The 24,983-nt window shown below is 57.2% G+C and overlaps 1 protein-coding gene across 1 annotated transcript; it reads left to right on the top strand.

Annotated features, from left to right (window-relative positions):
* The first annotated feature begins 1,763 nt into the window (after positions 1 to 1,763).
* ADGRD2 (adhesion G protein-coupled receptor D2) lies at positions 1,764 to 24,727 on the top strand. The gene is made up of 25 exons (XM_066201322.1): positions 1,764 to 1,835; positions 1,938 to 1,998; positions 2,600 to 2,830; positions 2,972 to 3,625; positions 3,781 to 3,879; positions 4,364 to 4,449; positions 4,829 to 5,118; positions 6,217 to 6,320; positions 6,697 to 6,831; positions 7,111 to 7,231; positions 8,467 to 8,572; positions 8,816 to 8,871; positions 9,950 to 10,076; positions 10,187 to 10,290; positions 10,919 to 11,021; positions 11,202 to 11,355; positions 12,119 to 12,252; positions 12,836 to 12,951; positions 13,829 to 13,949; positions 18,814 to 18,855; positions 19,063 to 19,116; positions 19,428 to 19,569; positions 20,062 to 20,120; positions 21,678 to 21,708; positions 24,651 to 24,727. The coding sequence occupies exons 1-25, from the start codon at positions 1,764 to 1,766 to the stop codon at positions 24,656 to 24,658; spliced, it is 3,210 nt and encodes a 1,069-aa protein (XP_066057419.1). The 3' UTR covers positions 24,659 to 24,727.
* The last annotated feature ends 256 nt before the right edge of the window (positions 24,728 to 24,983 follow it).

Here is a 24,983-nt window from a genome sequence, read left to right on the forward strand (position 1 = left end):
GGTGCGGAGCCCTGGTCCCGTAGAGCAGGGTGCGGAGCGGGGTGCGGAGCGGGGTGCGGAGCCCTGGTCCCGCAGAGCAGGGTGCGGAGCGGGGTGCGGAGCCCTGGTCCCGCAGAGCAGGGTGCAGAGCGGGGTGCGGAGCGGGGTGCGGAGCGGGGTGCGGAGCAGGGTGCGGAGCCCTGGTCCCGCAGAGCAGGGTGCGGAGCGGGGTGCGGAGCGGGGTGCGGAGCGGGGTGCGGAGCCCTGGTCCCACAGAGCAGGGTGCGGAGCGGGGTGCGGAGCGGGGTGCGGAGCCCTGGTCCCGCAGAGCAGGGTGCGGAGTGGGGTGCGGAGCCCTGGTCCCGCAGAGCAGGGTGCGGAGCGGGGTGCGGAGCGGGGTGCGGAGCCCTGGTCCCGCAGAGCAGGGTGCGGAGCGGGGTGCGGAGCGGGGTGCGGAGCCCTGGTCCCGCAGAGCAGGGTGCAGAGCGGGGTGCGGAGCGGGGTGCGGAGCGGGGTGCGGAGCAGGGTGCGGAGCCCTGGTCCCGCAGAGCAGGGTGCGGAGCGGGGTGCGGAGCGGGGTGCGGAGCGGGGTGCGGAGCCCTGGTCCCGCGGAGCGGACCGGCCGCGGTTCCCGCTGCCCCGCACACCGCAGCTGCGCTCTGTCGCGCTTGTCCCGCTGTGGCTGTGCCGGAGCCCGGCCCTGCCCGGAGCCGGGGTGCCCTGAGCCACTGGGTTCTCCCAGCCGGGTCCCTGCCCTGGCTCTTCTGCCCAGACCGCGTTCCGGGTTTCGTCCATCTGGCCCCCATCTCCAGGGCCCTCCTTGGAGAAGCGGGCTCCTGAGGCTACAGGTGCAGGCCGCGGAGCGGGAGACTGGTGGTGCCGTGGCTCCCTCTCACCCACCAGATTTAAAGTTTTGCCTGGAGGGCCAAAGAGCTGTGTTCGGTGTTTCCAGAGTCACTGCTGAACTTTGGAAGACTGTGGACACAGAGCCCTGGCTGCAGAGAGGATCTCCGAAGTCCCTTAGCAGCAAAGTGCTTAAATGCGCTTTTACAGCGCACACGGGAGCGCCCTCCGAGAGCAGAGATCACTCACAGCCGGTGATGCCAGTGCCCGCAGCTTTAGGGCTTGTTTGCATTGGCGTTGCCAGTTTCCATCTTGTGTCTTTGCGTACCCTCATCTGTGATTTTACTAGGTTTTTTACTGCCGTGCACTCAGGGTTTCCCCCCGCCGGGGCAGAGGTGGGGAGATGGGGGTTCACTGCCAAGCCCTGACGCTGGCAGCTCCCCAGGATGGCTCCGTGGTGCTGGGCTCTGTGTTTGGGCTCATGGAGGTTGTATTCACTGCTCTGCGGGGCTGTTCTGGTGCTCTGTTCCTGCAGGTTTTAAAGGCAACGAGAAAAGCTGCCAGTGATGCAAAACTGCTTAATGATGCCATTTATGGTGGCTTTTTAATTTAATTAATGCAGATGAAGAGCTCTGCGATCTTGCCTGTTCGTTAATATTGCACATCTCTATGTCTTCTGCTTAATTATTCTGTATCCTGCAAACAAATGTTAAACCGAGACCTTAAGTTCTTCAAGAAGATCTGGGAATTCTTTGGATAAGATACTATTCAGGACAGGTATTTCAGAGGGAGTAATTTTCTCCTCTTCATTTCGGGACTTTCTGAGGAAAGCAGCATTGTCAGGGAACTGGCTTTCTGCAGAATGCTTCTGTCTCTGTGATGCATCTCCAGTAATATTTTATTTATTCCAGCAAAGGGTGAAAGCTTCCCAGCTGGTCAGCATGTTTAGGAGAGACTTGAGCCCTTATTCTTGGTTCTTCAGCTTTCTGGTGAGTATTACTGGGGGTTTTTTTGTTTGTTTGTTTGTTTTGTTTGTTTTTTTTTTTTTTTTTATTCTGGGTATTTGAGATAATATTAATGTTTCTCTGAATGTTTCAACACATCCTCTCCACCAGGTTGGTCTGTCTTGGAGTCTCCTTGCCTTTGCAGCCCTTGCCAAGAACCAGACTACTAAAGGTTAGTGTTTTTATCAGCACTCTCTATGTGTTTTACAAGCAATATCCAGCACAGAGAGACAAAAGGTTTGCCTGGTGGTGCAAACAAAGGCAAAGAAACTTTTTCTGCTATCCTGTTTCGTGCCCTAAAATGCTGTTTGCAGAGCTGGTATTTGCCAGGCTGTTTGCTCAGCTGCTGCTCTGTGCCCCACTGCAACTCCAAACCAAACAGATTATTTTGTGCCTGCAAATTGCATCTGCAAGTGCAGAAGCTGGGAGGAGCTGGGAAGCGAGGACAAAGGAAGAAAAGTTGATTTTACTTAACTTCCTCGAGCAAGTTCTTCTCAGGGCCATCCCTAGGCATAGCAGAGTGAGCTTTTCCTCTGTGCTGAGCCTAGCATGGTCTGTGTGTCCCACAGGAGTGTGCCCAGCTCCAGCCCTGGGCCAGAGAGTCTCAGGCTTCCCTCAGTTCGGGTCCAATGTAGCCTGAGCTTGTCTGCCGCACTGTGCCCACCAACCAGCCCAAGGGCGCATGGGGAGATGAGCTCCTCCGAGATGCACGAGGCACTGTTTTTAACAGGAGAGGCTTTCTGTTTCCCCGTGTTATGTGTGTCTTTCTCCAGGCTTTGCTCCTGTCACAATTGAGACCCCAAGACACACGTATGAATACGTGGCCACTGCTCTGGACTGGTGGCAAGCTGACAGGTACTGTGAGCAGCGCTTTGCTCAGCTGCTCTTTGAACCCCAGGACAGTGAGCAAGGCTCCCTCAGCAAACTGCTGCAGTCCCACCACATCAGAGGTTCCGTCTGGCTAAAGGAAAGGGACAGTGTCCTGCACAAAACAAAGAGGAGACGTGAGTATTACTGGACACGGGCCGTTTAGAGATGTTTCCACTCTGAAAAATACGACTGGAGAAATTGTCCCTTGTTTTTTTTATTGTCACTTTGTTGGCCTATGCCTCTCCCTTTCTGCTGACTGAAATTTCTTCTTCTAGGTGGCCACAGTGTACCAGTTCTGCTGTTCGGAGACAAAACAGACACAAAATATGTGAAGGTGCTCTCTGACTTCCCGGCACTGCCTGCTGTCACAGCCTGTGCCCACATCCAGTGGGACACCAGGACGCAGGAGGTGGCTACCATCTTCTCCTACGCCGTGCCTGCTTTCATCAACGAGTTCCAGCTCCGTGGCTGTGTGGATGAGGAAGGCTTTGTTCGCTTTGCTCTCATAGTCCACGGGCACCATTCCCCTTACCTGCCTGTGTTCCGTGCCGATGGACAGTGGCATCACTTCTGCGTCACCTGGCAGCGGGAAAATGGCACCTGGGCCATCTATGCTGATGGGAAAAGGAGGGCGTCTGCCAGTGGTTTGTGTTCTGTGGGGCCATCTGCCCCCCAGGCCATCTTTGGCCAGGGCACCTTCATAATTGGGCAGGATCAAGATTCCCTGGGGGGCACCTTCAGGGCAAAGGAGTCCTTCAGTGGGAACATCACCGACTTGCACATCTGGCAGAAAGTCCTCAGCACCGAGCAGATTGAGAAAGTTCGCTCGTGCTGGGTGCTGGAGCAAGACCTCGTTTTTGGGTGGAGCTCGAATGCCCTGGAAGTGGAGAGCACCGTTCAGGCAGTGACCACACAGCTTCTTTGCCCAGGTAAGTCTCAGTATCCTCGTGGCTACTATCCTGTTGTTAAGGCGCAGGCCGCAGTGTTTGTTGCACCAGGGCTTGTGGGTTGCTGCAGGGAAGGTGATACCTGCTGGGCACGGCACGTCCCTGGGAGACCCTTCTGTCTGTGTGCGTTTCCACAGGGCCTGTTGAGGAATGCAGAGTTTTGGAGGTTGGCAGCAGCGGATTCAGCTATGCATCTTGTTTGCAGCCTTTGCCTTTCATCTGTCGCTACAGCAAGGGTACAGCATCTGTTAGTTGTTTATGCTTTGCTTCCAGCACACGCACTCCTGGAGGTCCCGCCCGGGGTGGTGGCCAGGGGTGGGGAGGCCCCTGCTCTGAAGGGGTCTCATGCAAACCCGCCGGGGCTGGCACTTTGCTGCAGCTGCCTGCACTCTGGCAGGGGCTTTGGCTCTTCCCCAGCTGAGCAGTGGTGGTACACCTTCCATGGCTTCTGGGCTCAGTGCTGGGAGTGCCTCCCAATCCGGGCATTCCCAGATTCGTTGGCCAGGGGAGCATGGGGAGAGGCAGAAGAGGAGCGTGTGAAACTGTCTGTCCAGACGGGATCTTGTGCTAAAAATAAAATACAGCTGTGGAGTCTCCTTGTCCTGCCTTCCTGCAGACTTAGCCACCATCTGAGGACCATTGCCCAGGCTTTGAATGCGGCATGTGTTAACCATGCTGGTGGACACCACAGCAGTGGTTCTGGTTCTGGTTTGTCCCCAGATGCATACTGGCAACTGAAAAGAGCTCAGCTGGAGTCCAGTCACTCGCTCGCCGGCTTTGTGAACAGCCTTGCAGTGAGGACTGTGGTGAGTCCTGCAGCCCCAGCGGTGGCAGCTGGCACCTGGGGCAGGCAGGAGCTGCTGGGGTGGAAATGCTGGCACCTGGTGCTGTTTGAGGTCACTTTGCCAGCAGTTGTGCCTGGGACCTTTCCCTGAGCTGCTGTCGGAGATTGTGACCAACACAGCTGTAACTTCTGCTGTGATCAAACAAGCAGTGCTGCTTCAGATTGACCCATCTCACGGAGGCTGGGAGTCTGGAAAGGAGATCCCTTCCTCCAGGATATTCCTGGTTGGCCAGACAGGTGTCCTGATGCCAGCAAGGGCATGCAGGGCATTCCCAAGGCACAGCTGATGATCAGGGAGAGTCAGGGCTCTGCGCTGAACTAAACCTTCTTTTCCATGACAGATTCCTGACAGTGTCTTCACGACTGGCGTGCAAGACATGAACCTCTCTGTGGCTCTTGATGTTCTTGATATCTTGGCAACTGTTCTGAGAGGAGGAGAAGTGCCCGTGCTTGAGCCATCTGACCTCCTTGTCGTGCTTCAGTTACTAAGCCAAGTTTCACGTATCGAAATCCAAGAGGGAGATGAGCTGGAGATGTTGGAGCAGTTGGGCCAGTATTTCATGGAAATAGCTGAGTTAATTCTGGAAGAGCAGAACACTGGGACATGGTCATCGATCAGCCAGGTAATGGTGTCCCCAGTGTGACTACTGTGTGCCTCATCTGTTCAAGCTTGGCCTGTTGCATGCCCACAGGCTGTCCCTGCATGGTCACCTGTGGTCTCTGTGGCCATACTCGAGCACGTGAAGATGCTGCAAGCACAGGCATGGAGCCTGTCCATGGTGCTCTCATGATGGTGCTGTGTAGTCTCCTTGCTCCCACGTCCTGCTGTCTGGCAGGGCAAGGCCCTTCCCTCTATAGTGTGCTGTGTTTTCTGGGGATGGGCCGCCAAGGAGCTGTTTGTCACCAGTCCCCTCACTGCTCAAAATGCTGCCAGGCTTTGCAGAGGGATTTCCATCACCCCACCCCTGTGAGGTTTTTCTCCATGCTCACTATGTGGGCTTTGTGCCCGGTGCAAGCTCTGCACTCTCCACCTGTCTCTGGAAAACGTGTGACAGTGTCTGGCCTGGCCAGTGCCCCAGGAACCAAGCCAAGGAGATCCAGAGATTAAAGGATGCTGAGCAGTTCAGAGTTGGCCTCGTTGTTCACAGTCGCTCCTGTCTCCATGGCCACAGTCCCTCACAGCTTCTCAAGAGTGGCACAAACCCAGTGCTGGCCCAGTGTAACTGGTGCAGCTGGTAATCTGCTGAGGGAGAAGGGTGGGAGCTGTGCACTACAGGGGTGGCACTTGTGCATCCGGCACAGCAGGACCTTGAGCAATGGGGCCGCTCTTCTGCTGCCCTTCAGCTGCAGAGCCTATTTCTGGGTGAAACCTTTTCCAGGAAGAGCAGATGGTTGTTCTACAGCTTTGCGAAAATCAGGAGTCAAGTCTAAAGGTCTTTCTTTCCAGAAGCTCATTTAGTTATTTATTTCCATGCTGTTTTAATGGCTTTTTACGCAGAACAGCAAGTTTCCCTCATTGCCAGACTTGTCTCCTTGCTGAAGGAACTGGGAACATCTTTCAGTAAAGAAATCACAGAAAAGCAAAGCCAAAGCCTTGAGTCCCAGCTTCTCTTTTTTTTTTTCTGCCAAGAACCAAATGTTTAAGGAAACACTTGTGAGCTGTGGGAAGGGAGGGCTGACGGTGCAGGTGCTGATTTCCATCTCTCTGTCTGTGTTTGCAGGTTACCAGGGGGCCCATGGCTGTCGTTGAGCTCTGTGACAGAATGGTGTCACTCTTGGTCCCACTGCTGACCCCAGAGAGGACAAAGATCACAATCCAATATGGGAATATTGGTGAGTGGCACTGGAGGGTATCTCACCAAGACCCAGATCAGTCACCCCGTCTGGTTCTCAGTCCAAATCCACTCCTGGCTCCTCTCCTCCTCTGGCTCACTCCTCGCCAGCCCCGCAGCCTGCTCCCCATTTCCCCTGCGCAGAGTGTCACACTGTGAGGGCACGTCTCACGCTGTGGGTTGCAGGAGGATTGTAAGAAGCCTTTGGGCATGGGAGGGACTGAGCCCAGATGCCCACGGTTTGCACAGAAAGGGACTGCTGCTGCTGCTGCTGTGCCTCTTGGCTGGGATTACGGTGTCCTTGTGCTATTCTGCTGGAGCATAGCTCTGGAGGAAGGCTGAGCCCTGTTTCAGCACCTGGTTTTACCTGTGCACAGGGATGGAGGTGAGGGAGCTGGAGCTGGGTGAGCAGGAGCTGAGTGGTGAGGCATACGTGGTCCGGACCGCCGAGAAGGGCAGGCGCGACCTCATCGAAGTTCCCGCAGAAGAAATGCAAAGGCTGAAATCCACAGGTTTGTTCTGACACCTGAGCTTCCCCTGGTACTCCTGCATCGCCCTCCTTAGTGGCACAAAGTGTTTACCTGGCCCGTGTGAGGCCCGCAGAAGTGTGGGGAGGGGACGCCCTTGGTGAGAGGGAGATGGGCTGCGGGGGAGAGCTCCTGTACAGCCCCTCTGGTGACACGGGTGCAGCTGAGGGTGTTCTGGGCCCCCAGTGTCACCTCCCAGATGAGGGCAGTGGTGGCCAGCGCTGCCCCGTGTTGTGTACCTGACCCCGTGCTCCGTCCCTGCAGGTCTCCAGAGAGTGACAGTGAAGAACATGTGGTTTGGCTACGGCTCCCTGCAGCGCAGCCTGTCCAGCAGCAGCACCGCTGCTGCGTCCCAGGGCAGGGCTGCCTCTGATGGGGGACAGAAGTGAGTGAGACAGACCCCCCTGCACGCCAGGGCTGCCTCAGCGCCACAGGGGAGCTCGTTTTCCAATCTGCATTGAGTTGGTGCCTCTGTTTTGGGGTCACCTTCATCCCGATCCATCTCCGCCCTCGCACTGGGGCTGCCTGTGCCCTGAGATGTCCCGTGGGCTCTCCTGCACGCCTCCGGTTCCCGGGGGTTACCAGCTCTGCTGGGGTGGAACAGAGCCCACGGGGGATGCTGCGGGGTCCCCCCTGGCCGGGCAGGGGGTGTCCCTGGAGGTGGATGGTGGCTCTGGGAGCGGGGCCGGGCAGGGGGTGTCCCTGGAGGTGGATGGTGGCTCTGGGAGCGGGGCCGGGCAGGGGGTGTCCCTGGAGGTGGATGGTGGCTCTGGGAGCGGGGCCGGGCAGGGGGTGTCCCTGGAGGTGGAGGGTGGCTCTGGGAGCGGGGCCGGGCAGGGGGTGTCCCTGGAGGTGGATGGTGGCTCTGGGAGCGGGGCCGGGCAGGGGGTGTCCCTGGAGGTGGAGGGTGGCTCTGGGAGCGGGGCCGGGCAGGGGGTGTCCCTGGAGGTGGATGGTGGCTCTGGGAGCGGGGCCGGGCAGGAGGTGTCCCTGGAGGTGGAGGGTGGCTCTGGGAGCGGGGCCGGGCAGGAGGTGTCCCTGGAGGTGGAGGGTGGCTCTGGGAGCGGGGCCGGGCAGGGGGTGTCCCTGGAGGTGGATGGTGGCTCTGGGAGCGGGACCGGGCAGGAGGTGTCCCTGGAGGTGGAGGGTGGCTCTGGGAGCGGGGCCGGGCAGGAGGTGTCCCTGGAGGTGGAGGGTGGCTCTGGGAGCGGGGCCGGGCAGGGGGTGTCCCTGGAGGTGGATGGTGGCTCTGGGAGCGGGACCGGGCAGGAGGTGTCCCTGGAGGTGGATGGTGGCTCTGGGAGCGGGGCCGGGCGCGCTGCGCTCCCGGAGCTCCGAACACTAGGTGGGGATGGCCGCCCGCACATCCCGCACACGCTGCGCCCGCTCGGCCCCCGGGCTCGGGGGGCCGCAGTGCCCGTCGCCAGTGCCGGGGCCGCGGTGGGGCTTTGCCAGGTATCCCAGGGCCCGTCCTGCCCCTGCCCAGGCCCTCTGCGGGCAGCCCTGGCGCGCTCCCGCAGCGACCCGCATCTCTGCAGCTGTCCTGTGCGCCGGGAAACGCCGCGTTCTGAGCGCGTCCTGTGCTTGCTGTGCCTGAGAGCAGCGTCCTTGCCCTGGCAGGTACCTGAGCACCACAGTGGGCACGGCGGTGATCTCATCCACGCTGCTCAGTGACCAGCAGGAGATCAGCACGTCCGTGCGCTACCGCCTGCAGCACCGTGTCCAGGTACCCCGCGGAGGGGCTGTGCCCCCGGCTACCTCCCGCCTGCGGTCCACAGCCCCACCCAGCCGTCCGCAGCCACGGCTCAGCACCCCAGAGCTCTGGGATGAGGGTGTCCCGTGCCCAGGGCTCTTGCCTTGAGCCCTGGGGAGGCCTTTGCCCTGTGCTCTCACAGCCAAGTGAGTGACCTGCACGTCCCCCCGTGTGTGCGTGGCTGGGTGACCTCTTCTCTCCCCTCTCTGCCTGCAGGACCTGCCCAATACCCTGGTGGGGCCCATCTGCGCCTTCTGGAACTTCAGCCTCAGGTGCCTTGTTTCACTTCGGGTCCCCAGATTTTTGGGCTTTTCATTTCCACTGGAAAACCAAACAGCTCAATAGAAATGTAATGGTAAGAGTAGATAGAGATCTGGGATTTTTTTGCCTCCTTTGCCTGCCGACATCCCCTGTCTGCTGGAGCAGAATGCTTTCCTGGGAAGATTTCCTTTGGAGAAGTCATTCACAAGCAAGTGACCTTTAATGAGGTATATACAACTCAAATGGAAAGCCCTAGTTAATTATGATTGTTGCCTGTGACCAAGAAGAGCAAGTTCAAGATCCACGCCCCAAAGACATGCAGGACTCCCAGCCTCATAAATCCTGCCTGGCACTGGGATGTGTTTTTGCTGAGTGTCTCTGTGGTGAGAACACTGAGGCTGTGATATATTATGGATTGGTAATTAAGTCATTCGAGTGAAAAAAACAAACCTCCTTAGAGTCCCAGACTTGTAGCAGGCATGGATCAGGCTGGGGAAGGTGGGAAGGGCGTGATTTTGGAAACAGCTGGTTGTTGTCCAAAGCAGCCCTGCTCTGGTCCTGACCTTCCTGTGGTACTGGGGAGGCTCGGGGGGCAGTGGGGACAGAGCTGCAGCCATGGTCCCTGCCCGGGGAATTCAGATGGGAGCATTGCTGGGTGGCTGAGACAGGCTTGTCCTGAGGACACAGAGCCCAGTGACACCACGCTGGGTTTGTGGCAGCCTGGGCTGGTGGGCAGAGAGAGACACAGCCAGCCCAGAGCTGCCCTCAGTGGAGGGGCTGTACAGGGAGCTCTTCCCAGAGCCATGCAGGCGGTGGGTTCTCTTTGAGGCTGTGATGGCTGCACTCCACTCTTCATTGCACACATTGACACCAGATCTGTTTGCACTGCGTGCCTGCTGGATGAGGTAAAGCTGCTGAGACAAATGGTGAACCAAAGGGAAGTCCACATGAAGACCTGTTTCTGATATCCTCATCTTCCTCCTTGAAACTCTGCTTTTTCTGGGAGGATGAAATTCCCATCATGCCCTGGCTTTCTGTGGAAGTGAAAGGTAATTTCCGTGTGCTTTCTCTGTTTTTGCTGCATGTTAGCCCAGATGCTGGTGGGATGTGGTCCACAGCTGGCTGCTCTGTGGTGATGTCTCTCTCAGACTCCACTGCCTGTTTTTGCAACCACACCACACATTTTGCCATCCTGCTGCAGCTGTATGAGCAGGAGGTAAGTGAGGAGCCTGTCTGGGCTGCTGTGGGGTGGATGCTGGGACTGCCAGCTGGTGTGGTTAATTCATGAGGGGTTTGTTGTTTTTTCCGTTGTTTCATCTGGGGCAGAGGACCACCACGGAGGAGTTCACACTGCAGACTCTGACTTTTATTGGATGTGGAGTTTCCTTCTGTGCCTTGATAGTCACCTTCATTTTGTTCTTGGTAGTTCGGTAAGAAAAGCCTGGGCACTTGTAGCCTTCCTTGTATTTTCTACTTGATATTTTACTTCAGAGCCTTTCTCAAAGTGTCCTTTGTCGGCGTGGGGAGAGGTGGGAGCTGCCCTGTGGTCCGTGGCAGAGGGGAGTGGTTGTTGTTGGCTGGAGAGGGGCTCAGCCCTGGTTGTTTCTGTGGAGATGCTCACTGATCTGTGTGCACACACCTGGGTGTCTGTGGGAAGACTTTTACCAACTGCTAACGATGTTTACTATAAAAGCTGCTCTGCTAGAATTAATTTTTATAAAATAAATGGAGCGAGGAGTGTTTCTTTGATGGCCAACCCTTCTGTGTCACTTGGCAAGCACAGAGATCTGCCTTGTGAGCATGGCAGTGGCTCCCTCCGCCTCCCTCTCACTGCCTGTTCCCTGAGCCGTGGCCAAGGGCTGAGCAGCTGTGTCCAACTGTCCCCAGCGCCAAGCGCTTGTCCTCTGCCCCTTAGACTGTCATCTTTGCAGTGAGTGGTAGGGAGACCACAAGTTGCCCAGGCAGGCCTGCACAGCCTGAGAGGACAGGGAGGAGGAGCCTCTTGTCGTGCACCCTTTTGTCTGGCTGCAGCTCAGGGCTCCCTCTCTCCCTCCCCAGCGTCCCCAAGAGCGAACGAACAACTGTGCACAAGAACCTGATCTTTGCACTGGCTGCAGGAGAAGCTCTGCTCATGTTCAGTGAGTTGGCCAAGACCAACCAGGTGAGCCCACCAGGAATGTCCCACTCAGCCCCTGTGACCAGGCTCCAGCACCACTGTCAGAGCAACAGAAGTGCAAACCCTTTTATTGATTACCTGCACGTGGCATCTAGGGTAGAACTGTCTCTCTGTGTGGAGTTGCACCTGTATCCGTGGTGCAGTTGTGGTTTCTGTCCCCTCCAGGTGCTGTGTTTCCTGGTCACTGCCTTCCTGCATCTCTTCTTCATGGCAGCCTTCTCCTGGATGCTGGTGGAGGGGCTTCTCCTCTGGAGCAAAGTGGTAGCGGTCAACATGAGTGAAGACAGGAGAATGAAGTTCTACTACGTGACAGGCTGGGGTATCTGCACACTCCTCTGCCTTGGGTCCTCAGGAAATTATTCTTTTTCTTTTCTACTGGAAGTTTTAATAGGAGACATGCACAATTGTTTGATTTAATTTAATATGAGAACTGGGTGCCAGTGCCCTGCAGAGGCTCTCATGAATTATTTGTCAAATTGCTAGTGTTAAAGTTGAGCAGCATTTCTGTTCTAAATCCAGGAGTTCAGTAAAAAAAAAAAAAGGGAGGAGGAGATTTATGGTAAATTCTTGTTCTTGGAGAGCATCACTATTGTCTAATAGTAATTAAATATAAATGTGTTCCTCACTAAGCACCTTTTATTCTGAGGGAGCCCTTTAGGGGCATAGAATTGTTTGAGTAGGCTGAGTTTTATGTCAAAGAGGAGCCTCTTTAGGGACGTGCTGCTCAAAGAGCACACACCTAGTTGGACACTGGGCAACCGCTTCGAGTGTTTTGGATTGGTTTATGTCTTTGATTGTCCATTTTGTTAAAAAAGCAATCTGAGGAATAAATTGCTTTGGTCAGGACTCAGGACTTGGAATGCTTTATACCTCAGAGAAAGATGCTGACAGCCTGTAAATCTGGCTGCGTTGAGCCAGGACAGATTTCAGCTGCGGAGAATTGATGTTGCTCGTGGGGTTTGGGAGTCTCACGCTGAAGTCTGTCTGGTCAGGGGGGTTTTGAAGCAATTGTCTGGTGCTCAGTGCCCTGCACGGGGCATCTCTGCTTTTCCCAGGGTTTAACTTGTGGGTTTTGTCCACAGGGCTTCCAGTCCTTGTCGTGGGGGTGACCCTTGCAACTTCCTTTAACAAGTATGTGGCAGCCAACCATTGCTGGCTGAGCGTGCAGACCAACGTCATCTGGGCCTTCGTGGGGCCTGTGCTCTGCATCCTGGCTGTAAGTGCCAAACCCTGCTGGGAAGGTGGGAGTCCTTGGGGGGTAGTCCTAGAAAAGCAGTGCAGACTCAGGGGTGCAGCTCACTGTGCCTGCTGCTTTTATAGGAAAAATGTGGTTTTACTTTATATAGACTTCCGCAACACAAGTAAATCGCTTTAATCAAAAAAGCTTTTTGGTAGGAAAAAAAACCCTCTAAGGAAATTTTGCTAGCCAGTTCTTGGTTGGCTGTTGAGTTAGGAATGTGACGTGTGACGTTGCCTTAGCTAAAGGCCTGATTTTAATACAGGAACATCTACATCCTTGAAATATCATTTTACAAAACACAGCAAAGCAGAAAAAGGCCCAATGATTACGGGGTCCAGGATAGACCTTTAACAGGGAAGATGTTCTCTAGGAGAAAAGTTTCCTAGATTTCATCCGTGTGTAGATAGCTCTGTGAAGTCTTTTGATTTCATTCCTTCCTTGGTAGTGATATTTGTCCCCGAGTTCTGCTGCTAGTTTCCAGCAGAGAAGTCTCCCTCACGGGAGCTGAGGCTCCAGATTGAGTGGCCTCTCACTGAGTCCAGCAGCTCTGCCCGGGCAGGTGAACACCTTCGTGCTGCTCCGGGTGGTGATGGTGACTGTGGCCAGCGCTCGCAGGAGGTCGAAGATGCTGACGCCCAACAGCAGCCTGGAGAACCAGATTGGAACACAGATCTGGTGAGCAGGGAAGGGCCTGGCTGCCCGGGGTGTGAAATACGTGAGATGGTGTCAGATAGGTGGAAGAACTCCTTTGCAGTGAAGCTGGTGAGGCACTGGCACAGGTAGCCCAGAGAAGCTTGGCCAAGTGAAAGACAGTGAGCTGTGAGAGTCAGAGGGGATTCTCTCCCCCAGGGGAACTGTGTCTCACCCAAAGACAGTCTCTAATCCCAGCTGAGAAGCCCAGCCAGCACCTTCAGCTTAGGGAGCCAGTGCTGGTCTCCATCTGCACTCACACTCCTAAATCTCACCCCTTTGGGACAGGAGACCCCTGGCAGTGCCTGCAGAAATCCAAGATTGGGACTTGGTGGGTTGAAAGTAAGGCTGGTGGGAGCTACACACACAGGGGAAGAGGCACTGGGGACTTCTGCAATCAGTCAATACTGAGAGACCTCTAAAAGACTGCTGCCTGAGTCATTACTTTATCATGCTCTGTGAATTTTTATTGTTGTTAGCTGGCGCCGGATACCCCTGCTAGACATGCATTGTTCCCCTGTAGCGTAAATAAATTTTCCCAAATTTACAGAAGCACAAAGATAGGGCATTGCTGGAGGGCAGGGTGACATCCATGTGCAAATAAAACAAATAGAGAAACCCTCCTTGTGGCAGAAATTGGGGGGGAAATAGCTGTTTTCTCATGGCTGGTGACGTCAAAGAGCTCCCTTCTTGCTAACTCGCAGTGATAAATGAAGAGCAGGGCTGGCACACTGGGGTCTGGGAGGTGAAATATCTGTCTTAACTTATTTTGTTTGCAGAGGAATTTGTTCCACAGCTACTGTCTTGGTGGTGTTTCATTCTGAAATGTGCCCGGGTAACCCTGAGCTCTTCCTCCCGCCAGGGCCACGGCCAAACCCGTCCTGGTGCTGCTGCCCGTGCTGGGGCTCACCTGGGTGTGTGGGATCCTCGTCCACCTCAGCATCGTTTGGGCCTATGTCTTCATCGTGCTGAACTCCCTCCAGGTGAGCCCTGCACCACGTGGGTCCCCAGGCCACAGCCAGGCAGGCACCTGCACTTTCCTGTGCTTCAGGCACTCTACCTGTCCTTGTAGCCAGGGACACTCGAGCTCTGAAGCCAGCCCATCTTCCCCAAGCCACTGGGCTGTTTTGTCTGGGGAAACTCATTCCATCCTTTCAAGACACAAAATACAACTTTGGAGACCTTGTACATCTAACGGCCCTCAGCGCCAGTCTCTGGCAGTGTCCTGCTGGTGCCGCAGGTTTCCAGTTCAAATCGTGTTTCTTCTGTTGGTTTTTCTCACATCAGTGTGGTGACTCAATTCAGAATGGCAGTTGCAAACCCATTAGAGGTTTTTATTTGCTCGTATAATGGGTAATTAAGATGGTACCTGTGCAGTCAAATGGGGCAGACATCCCTCCTGCTGTTTGCATCCGGGAAATGAGCTTCTCTCCTGCGGGACAGGGCCGGGCCCGGGGTGCCACTGTCCCTGTTAGAGCAGGGCTGTTGGTGCAGAGCCTCTCAAAGGTCACATCCAGCCACAGCGTGCCCCACTGCTGCTTGGATGGTGTGTTCCAGGATGGGTGTTTGCCACCTGGCTGCTCTTCAGACATTCTGAGAGGTTGTGACCCCTGTGGAGAGTACAGGCAGAGCCACCTTCCCCCTGCCTGGGGTTCAGCTTTGCTGCGGGGGACTGGGGAAGAACTGAGAGCAAGAACTGAAAACCTTTACCTCGGGAATCCATGTTGTCTGCAGCCATGCAGCTCCTCCCCAGGGCTGCTCCCAGAGCCCAGTGACAGCTGCCCTGGGACCGTTTGGTGTGCCAGCTTTGGTGGGCTGGTGATCAGAGCCTTGCTTGGGACAGCTGGACATCTGGGGGATGTTTCTAGCTCTGACTTGCAAGACCTTGTGTGGATCGTATCGTCTCCTCCAGACTCCTCGTTCCCCTTCATCACCTGGCCACATTTTTAAGGCTTTTTGCTTGTCTTGGTGTCTTCCAGGGCCGTGGCCATGACTGCCCTTATTGCAGTCGTGTTGTCGATGAGTTGGTGTTAACAGGGAATTCTGGAGGGCAGAAAGTAACGTCGTTACCTGGGGCGTATTTGCACCGTTGTTTTCAATATTATGCCTCAATATTTGCTTCTGAATTTACTGTTTTCTTCAGAAGGCTCCGAAGCTGTAACCAGGCTGCTTTGTGGTTAAGAGAGCAAAGCAAACTGTGTGAATCCCAGCAGCCAGGAGTGCTCAGTTCTGCACCCAGCTGGGAGCGTTCCCGGGACCTCGGGATATCTGGAACTCAGGGACACACGGTGACAAAACCGCCTGGAACACGTGCTTGCCACCTGCGATTCAAAGCATCAACAGAGGCCTTGCAAACCTTGAGAGAAGGCAGCTGTAGATGGAGCTAGAGAAGCACTGAACACCCCTGAGCACCCCTGGACAGCACAGCTCCAGCAGGGGCCGAGGGGACGAGGATTCTCAGCAGGCAGGAGGGAGCAGGGAGCCGGCCCGGGGCACAGCGTGGGTCAGACAGCCCTGGGCTGGGGCTGTGCCTGCCCCAGAGGGGCCCAGGGGGACCCCCTGGACAGTCCCAGCTCTTGGCACTGCCGCTTCAGGGTCCCACGCCCAGTGCTTGAGGACAAATCCTGCTCCAGGGGATCCAGATCAAGGCAGGCACTGGGCACTGCCCTCCAGCCCACTGGGATTAGAATTTTCCACCCCCATCTCCCATTCATCTCTCCTTTCAATAGGAATTGGCTCCTGCTGGAGCTCGTGCTTGTGGAGCAGCCGGGTTTGTGGTGCTCCCCTCTGGCACACTTGGCTGTTTCTCCAAGGGTGAATCCCGGTGTTATCACCACGGGCACAAGATGTGTGACCACCAGGGCTGTGGTGTGACCACCAGGGCTGTGGTGTGACCACCAGGGCTGTGGTGTGACTGCCCAGGGCTGTGGTGTGACCACCAGGGCTGTGGTGTGACCACCAGGGCTGTGGTGTGACCACCAGGGCTGTGGTGTGACCGCCAGGGCTGTGGTGTGACTGCCCAGGGCTGTGGTGTGACCACCAGGGCTGTGGTGTGACTGCCCAGGGCTGTGGTGTGACCACCAGGGCTGTGGTGTGACCATCAGGGCTGTGGTGTGACCGCCAGGGCTGTGGAGTGACCACCAGGGCTGTGGTGTGACTGCCCAGGGCTGTGGTGTGACCATCAGGGCTGTGGTGTGACCATCAGGGCTGTGGTGTGACTGCCCAGGGCTGTGGTGTGACCACCAGGGCTGTGGTGTGACTGCCCAGGGCTGTGGTGTGACCGCCAGGGCTGTGGTGTGACCATCAGGGCTGTGGTGTGACCATCAGGGCTGTGGTGTGACCGCCAGGGCTGTGGTGTGACCGCCCAGGGCTGTGGAGTGACCGCCCAGGGCTGTGGTGTGACCACCAGGGCTGTGGTGTGACCATCAGGGCTGTGGTGTGACCGCCAGGGCTGTGGTGTGACCGCCAGGGCTGTGGTGTGACCGCCAGGGCTGTGGTGTGACCATCAGGGCTGTGGTGTGACCGCCAGGGCTGTGGTGTGACCACCAGGGCTGTGGTGTGACCATCAGGGCTGTGGAGTGACCACCAGGGCTGTGGTGTGACCACTCAGGGCTGTGGTGTGACTGCCCAGGGCTGTGGTGTGACCACTCAGGGCTGTGGTGTGACCACCAGGGCTGTGGTGTGACCGCCAGGGCTGTGGTGTGACCGCCAGGGCTGTGGTGTGACCGCCAGGGCTGTGGTGTGACCGCCAGGGCTGTGGTGTGACCACCAGGGCTGTGGTGTGACCACCAGGGCTGTGGTGTGACCGCCCAGGGCTGTGGTGTGACCGCCAGGGCTGTGGTGTGACCACCCAGGGCTGTGGTGTGACCACCAGGGCTGTGGTGTGACGCCCAGGGCTGTGGTGTGACCACCAGGGCTGTGGTGTGACCGCCCAGGGCTGTGGTGTGACTGCCCAGGGCTGTGGTGTGACCATCAGGGCTGTGGTGTGACTGCCCAGGGCTGTGGTGTGACCGCCAGGGCTGTGGTGTGACCACCAGGGCTGTGGAGTGACCGCCCAGGGCTGTGGTGTGACCATCAGGGCTGTGGTGTGACCATCAGGGCTGTGGTGTGACTGCCCAGGGCTGTGGTGTGACCGCCCAGGGCTGTGGTGTGACTGCCCAGGGCTGTGGTGTGACCACCAGGGCTGTGGAGTGACCGCCCAGGGCTGTGGTGTGACCACCCAGGGCTGTGGTGTGACCGCCCAGGGCTGTGGAGTGACCGCCCAGGGCTGTGGTGTGACCGCCCAGGGCTGTGGTGTGACCGCCCAGGGCTGTGGTGTGACCGCCCAGGGCTGTGGTGTGACCGCCCAGGGCTGTGGTGTGACTGCCCAGGGCTGTGGTGTGACCACCAGGGCTGTGGTGTGACCACCAGGGCTGTGGTGTGACTGCCCAGGGCTGTGGTGTGACCGCCAGGGCTGTGGTGAGGCTGGCCCTGCTCCAGCAGCCAGGGGCTGCTCACGCACGTCCGTCGGGGCTCCGATGGGAGGTTCCAAGGCCAGACAAGGGCTGCCTCTCCACATCTCTGCCCTTAAGGATACCAGGAGCATGGCAGGAGGCCTGTCTTAATGATGATTGAACAGCATCAGTTCTTCATGGCTCCTCGTGCCGTGCCTGCAGAGAGCTGCAGGCTCAGAGCTGTGGGGACAGACAGGGCTGTGCTGTACTCATTTGCCTCTGCCCCTTCATTACCAAGTTCAGGACAATCTGCAGTTGCCCCTGAGGAGAAATGAGTGCTGGGGAGAAGCTGCAGAGTTGGGAGAAAGCCGTCCAGTTTCAGCCCCTTTGCTGACTCTCCTGTGGATCACTTGGAGTTTCCTTTGAGGCCGGAGTGCTTCATCACCCGTGGGTCCTGTGCAGCTGTTCTCTTGCTGGGATTGCTTTTTGTTTGACTGCTTTCTGTCGGTCTGCAGGAGCCCATGTTTGGGTGTTGGCAGCAAACATGACAGCCCCTTCTCCCGCCAGGCAAGGCAGGAGCCCAGCCAGTGGCTGAGCAGCCACAGGGAGCCTGTGGTGCAGGAGAGGGGCAGGAGCACGGGTGGAAAGCGCAGGCAGGAGCAGGGGCGCAACTGAAGCAGGAGGGGGCTCCCCCAGAGCTGCACCTCCGCTCCCGCCCGCTGCTGCAGCTGGGCCTCCTCTCCCTCCTCGCCGACCTCTCTGCTCCCCCTCCCCACGCTCATCCAGAACGATTCTTTCAAGGAAGACCTGCCTTGGAAGGCTGGCCAGAAATCTGCTCCGGGGGAGTGACCAGCATTGCTGGCTGAAGGACAGGTCACGGCACGGTGCCAGGGGGCTGCTACCATCGCGCCTGCCAAGAGCTCGCAGATGAGAGCAAGGCTCGTCGGAGACAAGATGAATTGCATCTCTTGCTGCAGCTGATTTATCTAGCTGCGATAACAAAACGCCCCACAGATATGACATAAATCTGGTGGGCCAGATAGGGCTGCTTTAAGGCCGAAATGGTGGGTCTGGAGCTGCAATTAGCCCCAGGCTGTGGCCCCAGGCCGTGCTCGCTCTGCGGCTGGCCCGGGCACTCTCCCCGGGCACATCCCTCACACAGCTGTGCCCGGCATTCTGTGCTGGCCTGGGTGCCACTGCTCGCGGGTCCGCGGTGTGTGACAGCAGCAGGCTCTGTGAGCAGCCTGGGCTCAGGTGTGGGGGGCCCTGCCTGCCTGGCTGTCCCTGGCTGTGCTGCGCCCACCCTCTGTGCCAGTCTCCCCCATTCCCGTGCTCCTGGAGCCCCCTGGCTCCGTGCAAAGGAGCGCACACCAGCCGTGCAGCCCTGACCCTGCCTCTGCTCTCTCCCTTGCAGGGCCTGTACATATTCCTGGTCTATGCCATCTACAACAGTGAGGTAAGGGAAGCCCCGGCTGGATTCAGCCCCTCAGCAGCCCGCAGTGTGTTGGCACCTGGCGGGGAGCTGGGTTCTGGCAGTTGCAAAGGCAGCACGGCCCCACTGTGCTTCTGGAACCGTGGCTGCTTTTTCTCCGTGCCTTGCTGGAGCACCTCCAGCTGTGCTGGGGCTGCTGTGGCCCTCTCTCATGTCCTTGCTCTGCTCCAGGTGAGGAATGCCATCCAGAGGATGAAGGACAAGAAGAAAGCCCTCTCGTTCACAGTAAGTTGGAAGGAATCCCTGCTGTCCCTCCATCCACCAGCCACCCACCAGAGGAGGGTCCCAGCTGTACCGTGGGTCTGCTCTGAGAAGACGATGGAAAGAAATCTTATATTTTAAAAATTTTCCCCCCTTCTTTGCAGCCTTGTTGGACAGCACAGACCCAAATATAGCCTCGCCCCATTAGGCAGCTCTGCCAGGGTGGGATGGGAGCCAAAGCAGTGCTTCTGAAATAAATCTTTGGAGTTGGATCTGGATGTAGCAAAGACCCGCTGCAATTTTCACTGTCCTGTATCTCCTCCCTGTCACTGCAGAACTGCTCTCATCCCATCAACTACTTATCCAGTCCGAGAAACACGACCTCCTGGGAGACAGGGAAGCTGAGTCCTGCAGCTGAGAGTGCCCTGCCAAGCCCTGTGCAGAAAGACCCTCCAGTGAAGATCATCACCAACAGAGGTAAGAGGATTGCTTCTGCTGTTAGCCCAGGCTGGGTGGTGACACCACAGTAAAACGCTATTGCCAAGATTTGCATTTTAGTGCACCTGGAACTGCACTAATTCCTTTGCACACTGTGCCCGTGTGAGCACAGGGTCTGCTGCTGCTGCTGAAGGGAAGGCAGAGGTCTCAGAGGGGTCAGGTCCATGGCGGGGCCTGCCTGGGTGTGGGCAGCATGTTGGGCAGCATTGCATTCTCCTGAGGAAAAAAATCCACGTTGGTGTCTTAAAATTAATTTTCTGGAGGAGAGGCAAAGGTGACAGTAGGAAATAGGGATTTTGGCTCAGGGGAAAAAAGGTTTTGCACTCTCCAACCGGTTTGTGGGTGCAGGGATGCAGAAAACCCGTTTGGTCCTGTTGCTTCAGTGGGGGACGCAAAGCACCAAGTTCCTGGGAAAGCATGAATATTTCTGTTCTCTGCTCTGTGAACTCATTGCGCTGCTTCGCCCTTCAGGAAACTTTGGAGCCAAAATTCCCATGGGAATTTCATCCATTATGTGCCCCGAGAGGCCGGTATGTATCATCTGTTATTCTTCCTCCTTCACCCCACCCAGAGCACAGCAGTTATGCAGGGACCCCCCTGAACCTGGGCTGGGGGGACAACAGGGCAGGGCACCTTTCCAAGGGCAGGAGAGGAGGTGGTCCCAGCACTGTGGAATTCCAAGGCTAGGCTCCCCCTGAGCCCATGGGGAACCAGCCCTGCTGCCACACCAGGAGGGTGCTTAGAGCAGGGCCCTACAGGAGCACGAGGTGCCACTGAATTCCGACCATAAAGCCCCAGGCTGAGGTTGGATCCAGCAGGAGACTTTCCCAAGGACAGCAAATCAAATCAGGCAGTGGGGCAGGTGCCACGGGCGAGTCTCATCTCTCCCAGGAGGGCTGTGCTGCCTGCATCAGGATGGAGAGCTCAGCACGGCACTGCCTAAAGAAGGGAACAATGTAAATTTGACTACTCTGCTCCCACTTCCGTCTCCTGCTATTGAAATGATCACCAATCCTTGTGCACTTGACACACAAGTGCTGTAATTTTCTCAGATTAAAATCCAACACTACTTTCATGAGTCTCTCGCTGAAGGATCTCTCCTTCCCTCTCTAATATTTATCCTTTGAAAACCTATGTCACAGAGACGGCTCTTATTTATCCAATAGATAACACTTCTATAGCTGGCATGTCGTTCCCAAGCCACTCAGTAACATCCATATTTCCATCTCTTCGTGATTTATATTGTTGGTTAATGCTGCAGCACCAGGCCCCTTGTGCTGAACAGCACCAGGACTCACTCGCAGGTGACGCTTTTCTCAGCCAGCCAGGTGCTGGCTGTGTGAGCCAGGGTCAGGGCTAAGCTCCTGGCACCAGATATGGGACGTGGGCCACGGGGATTAGCCCAAGGACCCGAGTTCCCTAAGGCAGGGGCATTAGGAGGCAGCAGATCCCCTAAATGCCAAGGCCGTGGCATTTCTGAGTAGGCAAAGACAAAAAGTGCTTCCCTCTGTGTGAGGGTCACTGAGGGCTTTGCTGTATCTTTGCTGCATAAACACTTAAAATGACAAAACACTGAGCGACTGAAGATACAAACACAGACAAGATGTTCTTTGTGTTTCAGCTTTTTTAAATGTTGTTTGGTGATCTTTGTTGTTGTTGGGCTGGGAGTAGGAATTTCACGTCTCCCAGAGCATTAACCATCCTTTAAGCACAGAGTGCCGACTGTCTGGGCTCTTCCCACCACAGCACAGGGGTGCTCTCACGCTTTCCTGGATTTTCCTGTGCTCTCCAGCACGGTATCCAGCCTGGTGGGTGACCGTGGGGCTGGAAGGGTCCCCAGGGTGGGTGTTTGGAGCAGGGTGCCAACTCCCCACTGCTGAGGGGTGCAGCTGTGTCTGGGGACACTGCCAGGTGCCCGTCCCTCGGGGCTGGGATCAAGGCTCTGGTTGCTGTGCAGCAGCTCCGTGCTGGGACAGTGGGTGGTTGGCTTCTGGGGAGCCCTGCCCGGCCCAGGGAGTGTGTTGGGGACAACCAGCAGCAAAGCCATCAGAGCCATCCTCTCTAACACGCGCTCTCCCCTCTTTCAGGCCATAGAGCTGACAGCCTTCAAATGCTCAGGTAACATTTGCCGGCATCGTGTTCCGTGGTTTTTGTTGCTGCTGGTGCTGGTTCCTGTGGCCGTGTGCTGGAGGGCTGCCCAGAGGGCAGCTGCTTTCTGCCCAGGCTTCAGGAACCGTGTTGTTTCCGAAGTGCCCTGGCCAGGCCGGGGGAGGTCTGTGTCCCCTGAACAGATGAGGGAGAGGTGGGGGCTGCGGAGCCCCAGCAGCCCTGCCGGGGGCACTGCCCTCCCGGGAGCGCGGCTGCCTCAGCCCAAGGTCCCATCTCAGGGCACCTGCCTGGTTTGTCCCCACGTCTCCGCACCTTTCCTGCTGCCCATCCTTGTCTGCTCCAGCTCCTGGGGCCCCGCTGTGCCGGCCGAGCCGGGGGGCACAGGCGTGGGCCCTGCAGGTTCCTGGTGCTGAGCTCTCTGCCTGCCCCCCAGCCCCGCTGCTCTGTGCGGTGCAGCAGGGACTGGCATCCCTTGCTGCTGGGCTGCTTCCAGGGGGGCAGCAGCTCTTTCTGCCCTGGGAAATTTTAAACCAGCAGAAAGCTGGTTTTTAAACCTGACGCAGAAAGCACTGGTGGGTGCTGGGGGTGCCACGATCCCAAAGAGGGGAAGCTGGGGAAGGTGGGATATTCAGGCAGGGCTGGATTTACGAGCTTAAAGGCAGCCATTTAGCTTCTTCTGTTTCAGGTTGTAGAAAGGCCAATGTCACCATGGAGGTGGGTAGAATTAAAACCAGAAATCCCTCCTAAGCCCCAGGCCTCTGCTGGATGGCAGCTCCCTGCTACCTCCTCAGCCTCCCAGCCCGGCTTTGGGCAAGTCCCCAGCTCCTCAGGATACAAATGGAGCGTATTTCACTTTATTTTCTTTAACAACCACTGCTGGGTACTCCCAGTGCAGCTTCTGGCTGGGGCCCCTCAGGCAGACAGTGCACTGAGGACACGCCGGGGGTGGGGTGGTCATCTTTTTCCAAGCATTGTGACATTTTCTTTTGTCAAGGCAAGCAGTGCATTAGCCCGTTTCTGATTTTGCTCCACACGAAGTGTCTAAGCAGGGCATCCTCAGACTATTTTCGAGACGATGCCACCCAGAAGCAGTGCAGCTTTCCTCCCCACACTGGACACGTGAGAAAGGCAGAGATGGTGACATCCAGGAGTAGCTGTGCAGCGGCATTTCGGGCACAGGAGTGGGGTCTCAGAGGCAGCGAGACCTGCACCCAGCACGGCCCTTTGTGCTCTGTCCACCCACCCTCACCTTCTTCTGCATGCCTCATAACCCACGCGTGTTATTAAACTCCAGCTGTGCAAAGAAGTGGGTCGTTTAGTTCGGTTTTATTCCCTCAGGTGAGCCCTCTGCGCGTTTTTAAAAGCCCGGGTCTGCACAGAGGGGGATGGAGCTCCAGGCTGGGCTCGGTGCCGTGCCAGGGGCCAGGGGTGGAAGGAAAGCTGTGCACGGCCACCCTCCCTGAGAGCCCCGCAGGCTGCCCCCGCGGCTGGGCAATCCTCGAGGCCGGGGTGAACGAGGAGATCTTGAACCAGAAGAGCTCTCCTGTCACACTTGTGTCTGTGCGGCGGCACGGCGCCGGTGCGGCCCCGCCGCTGCTCCGGGCTCAGCCACGAGTGCCTGCAGCCATTAGCGCCGGCAATAAAAGGCTGCAATGCCCAGCTGCAGAGGTGCGGGGCCCCGGGGCAGCTCAGCCTCACACAGGCGTGCGCCTTCGCATCCCGGTCACAGAGCAAAGCGCTGCGGAGCTCCCGGGTGCCGGAATGGGGACAGATCATTCCAGCGCACACACTGTCCCCTCTTCTGTTTGTTGTCTCCCCAATGGTTTAATGAAGACAGATACGTTTAGCCTCAGATGTCTCTATTTGAAAGCTGCCAGCCAGCCGATGGAAATGGCGCTGCTGCCAGCAGGAGCTGTGGCACAGACACGGGAGAAGCCCACCCGCCTCTCCCGGGAAAGCTGTGCTGCATCTGGGACGGGGTCCAGCCCTTCTCTGCTCCAGGGCCTCAGCCACACTCCTGTGAGAGCTCTGGGTGTTGCACTGGCTCCAAGGGGGTCCGTGGGGAGGTGGGATGGGGGAGGATGAGGGTGGGTAAAATCCAGGTGAGTGCCAGGCCAGAAGCAGAGAATGAACGGGGAGTTTTGCAGCGTGGCTGTGGCGAGAGCCTGGCACGGCCTCCCCCCCACAAGGGCTCAGTCCGCGGAGCAGTTGTGCTGTAATGAGCTCCAGCCCAGCTGCAGGGAGCTGCACGGTGCAGAGAGCCCTGCCTGGCTTCATTACCCACTTTTTGTGAGCAGGGCATGGCTGGGGCGGTTCACATATTCGCACAAACAATAAGTCCCATCTTCCTTCTCCTGGCAAACAAGGGCTCCAAGAGGCCTCCACATCCTCCATCTCCTCAAGTGATGGCTGCTTTGTTTCCCCACGATAATTTCATTATTCTGTTTGAATACATTTATATGTTGCTAAGCCACACATAGCAACATGGATCTTGTCTCCACAGCCCAGCCTTCCTCTGATCGATACTGAGTAATTCTGCAACTCTCGCCATGCTGTGTTACATAAGCTTGCTTTGAAATAATAGTGAATTTATGAGGCTTTGGGATTCAAAGCCGGAAAAGCACCCGAGTGTCATGGGGGGGAATGCAGACCCCGTCCATGCCAACGCTGCTGGGCTGACTGTGGCCTGGCCCTCCCTGAGGGGTCCCCTGTGTGCCCCGAGGAGGACACGCAGCCCACAGGGCACCGGTGCTTCCTGCCACGGCAGAGCTGGTGTTTTCCTCAAATCCCATCTAAAGCTCATTGTTCTGTGCTCTCAGCACTGGGTGCTGTGCTCAGGGGTGGCTGGCCGGGGAAGAAGAGGTTTCCTGCCAGTTCTCCCGCTGCCCTGGGAGGGACCCCTGCCCTCCCCTGCTGCCAGCACAGCTGAGACCTTCTCTCTTTTGCTTTAGGTTTCTGACAGGTTTCTGGGTGACGAGCCTGCGATGCAGAGGGCCCTCCAGCAGGAAGGATGGCAGGTCGGAGGAGCTGGCTTCCCTTGGAGAGCTTCCAGCCCGGGCAGAGCTGTCACCCCGCACTCCTTCCCAGCACCACGTGCTGCCAGACCAAGGCAGGGGCAGTGCGGGGTGTCATGGGGCCGTGTCTGCTGCTGGCTGCCCTGCTCCTCTCCAGGGTGGGCACTCCACAGGCAGGTACTTGTGCTCTGGGGTCCCCACGGCTCCTGCAGCCTCTGCTGGGGCAGCCAGGGCGGGCCTGGGGCTGCCCCACGTCCCCCTGGCAGCGCT

This window comes from Chamaea fasciata, unplaced genomic scaffold (assembly GCF_029207755.1).
Source record: "Chamaea fasciata isolate MVZ Bird 193981 ecotype frontalis unplaced genomic scaffold, bChaFas1.0.hap1 SCAF_20, whole genome shotgun sequence".
Classification (NCBI taxonomy): Eukaryota; Metazoa; Chordata; class Aves; order Passeriformes; family Sylviidae; genus Chamaea; species Chamaea fasciata.

Bases quoted from the DNA above. Each gene is read 5' to 3' on its own strand.
- ADGRD2 (XM_066201322.1), top strand. From the start codon at position 1,764: ATGTTTAGGAGAGACTTGAGCCCTTATTCTTGGTTCTTCAGCTTTCTG. The intron at 4,450-4,828 runs GTGAGTCCTGCA...TTTCCATGACAG, and splicing joins GCCTTGCAGTGAGGACTGTG to ATTCCTGACAGTGTCTTCAC. The intron at 7,232-8,466 runs GTGAGTGAGACA...TTGCCCTGGCAG, and splicing joins GCCTCTGATGGGGGACAGAA to GTACCTGAGCACCACAGTGG.